This window comes from Ixodes scapularis, unplaced genomic scaffold (genome assembly GCF_016920785.2).
Source record: "Ixodes scapularis isolate PalLabHiFi unplaced genomic scaffold, ASM1692078v2 PGA_scaffold4__175_contigs__length_147842914, whole genome shotgun sequence".
NCBI classification, from domain to species: Eukaryota; Metazoa; Arthropoda; class Arachnida; order Ixodida; family Ixodidae; genus Ixodes; species Ixodes scapularis.
The window spans coordinates 124,932,117-124,933,860 of NW_024609879.1; the positions used below are offsets into that span (position 1 = coordinate 124,932,117).

The 1,744-nt window shown below is 50.5% G+C and overlaps 1 protein-coding gene across 1 annotated transcript in view; it reads right to left on the reverse strand.

Moving 5' to 3' along the window:
* The window catches only part of LOC8040103 (alpha-(1,3)-fucosyltransferase C-like), a 7,148-nt gene extending 6,711 nt beyond the window's left edge, over nucleotides 1-437 (reverse strand). Inside the window, exon 1 of the mRNA XM_002413936.4 lies at nucleotides 116-437. Within this exon, the coding sequence (XP_002413981.4) occupies nucleotides 116-400 (285 nt within the window). The 5' untranslated portion in view covers nucleotides 401-437. The remainder of the gene's footprint in view (nucleotides 1-115) is intronic.
* Between the last annotated feature and the right edge of the window lie 1,307 nt (nucleotides 438-1,744).

Sequence of the window (1,744 nt, forward strand, 5' to 3'; positions counted from 1 at the left end):
TATGTGGGGCTTCCATGACGTAGAGAAGATAGGCCTGGTTAGGACTACGGTACTGCGGAAGACCACTCCAAAAAACCCAGTTGCTCTGAAAGATGAGGACGTCACTTTGACGTACATTCCGCTTGTCCTGTCGGAACCGGCATGGCACAGCACATGTCTTCATGACCTGGTCTCCAAAGTGGAGATTGAGAAAGTCCGTGCCGAATGCGTTCCACACAAGAACTTCGTATGTCTTGGCAGGTTCGTCCTTGATTGAGTTCGGTTCTTCCAGCACTGCAATCTTGGGTGGTACGTGGGACGGCAGTTTGAAGAACTGTTGCAGCAAGAACAATGCCAAGGCTAGACTGATGCACAACTGGCCTATCTTGTAGATGACGTGAAGACACCTAGCCGGTATCATGTCTTTGAGATGTCGGCGCTCTCAACGTAGGGTTCATAAAACGAAACGCAGCAGAAGCGATGAGGTCCCTTAAATTATGAAGCGATGAGGTCTCTGGCGCACCAGCAACAGAAGAGCATCCAATGTTTTAAGTAGCAGCGCAGAAGTAATCCCGGCGTTCATGCACAGGTACCGTATGAAACAATCACGTGCGAAAAAAAAAGCAAAAGTGAACGATTGAAAAAATTAATAAATAAACGTTATCTCTTCATGTAGACATTCCCAGCTGTTTCACTCACGCTCTCTCCAAAGGCTCGAAAAACTTGGGTTGGAGCGTGCTCATCACCGCAAACAGGAGCGAAATGTAGCGTGCCTCCCCACACACCGCGGAAAACAAACAAAAGGACCATCAAATGAAGGGGGGCCCCTAGACGACAAGCTGCAGCCACGCTAATCACGACCGGAAACAAGCACGCTGACGTCACTTCCGGACACTGGTAACGAATAAGCCGGCCCAGAGAGCAGGCGACGTCGCCGTGGCACGATAGGCAGCGGTATGGGGAAGGACTGCTTGCCACATCTCGCCGTAAACGCGCCACTAAATTAAGCCGCGCATCGGCTGCAGCAAGGACCGAAATGACAGTTCTTCAGAGAATACAAGCCAGGCTCGTTTACGGGGCGGGCCTGAATCGTGAAAAATATATAATAGCTGAAAAGCACGACTTGCCGGGACGCCGAAACGAACAGGTGCGCGACACTCTGTGCCCGCACAATTCGTCATCGTCATCATGCATAGAAGCAACCTTTTTACAGAAACGCTCCACGCAGACAATAGCAATCCGGTACACGCGACCGCCACCGCCACAAATATGTCTCTATCGATAGCAATACGGCTCTATTATAGTATGTGCTATAGCCGACGTGAGCGTACCGGCAGTGGTACACTCACTCGATACATCCCCGGAATCAGTCCCTGTGGCTTGACATATATAAAGCACGGCCGTCACACTGGAATGATTTGCGGCGCCGGCGCCTACTAATGTCCTGATTATTTCTGTCGTAATATGCCACCGAAACAATGGGCGGCGTCGCGTTTGACGTAGCAAGCGCTCTAATGCAACGCTGTCCTCGCCCGCGCTCTTCAAAAGCGGCGTTGATGGACGGAAGTTGAATCTTCGATTTGGGTTTGATCAGAATGCAGCAGCGACAGAAAGGAAGATTACGCGAGCGCAGAAATGACTCGTAGGGATTATTTTGATCTTGTGAATAGATACTGTGGAAATCCTTATCCCCTCACTTCAATATGATCGCGATTACGGAATCTTTGCCGCAATAGTCGGGGCCTAGGACCCGACACTATCTCGG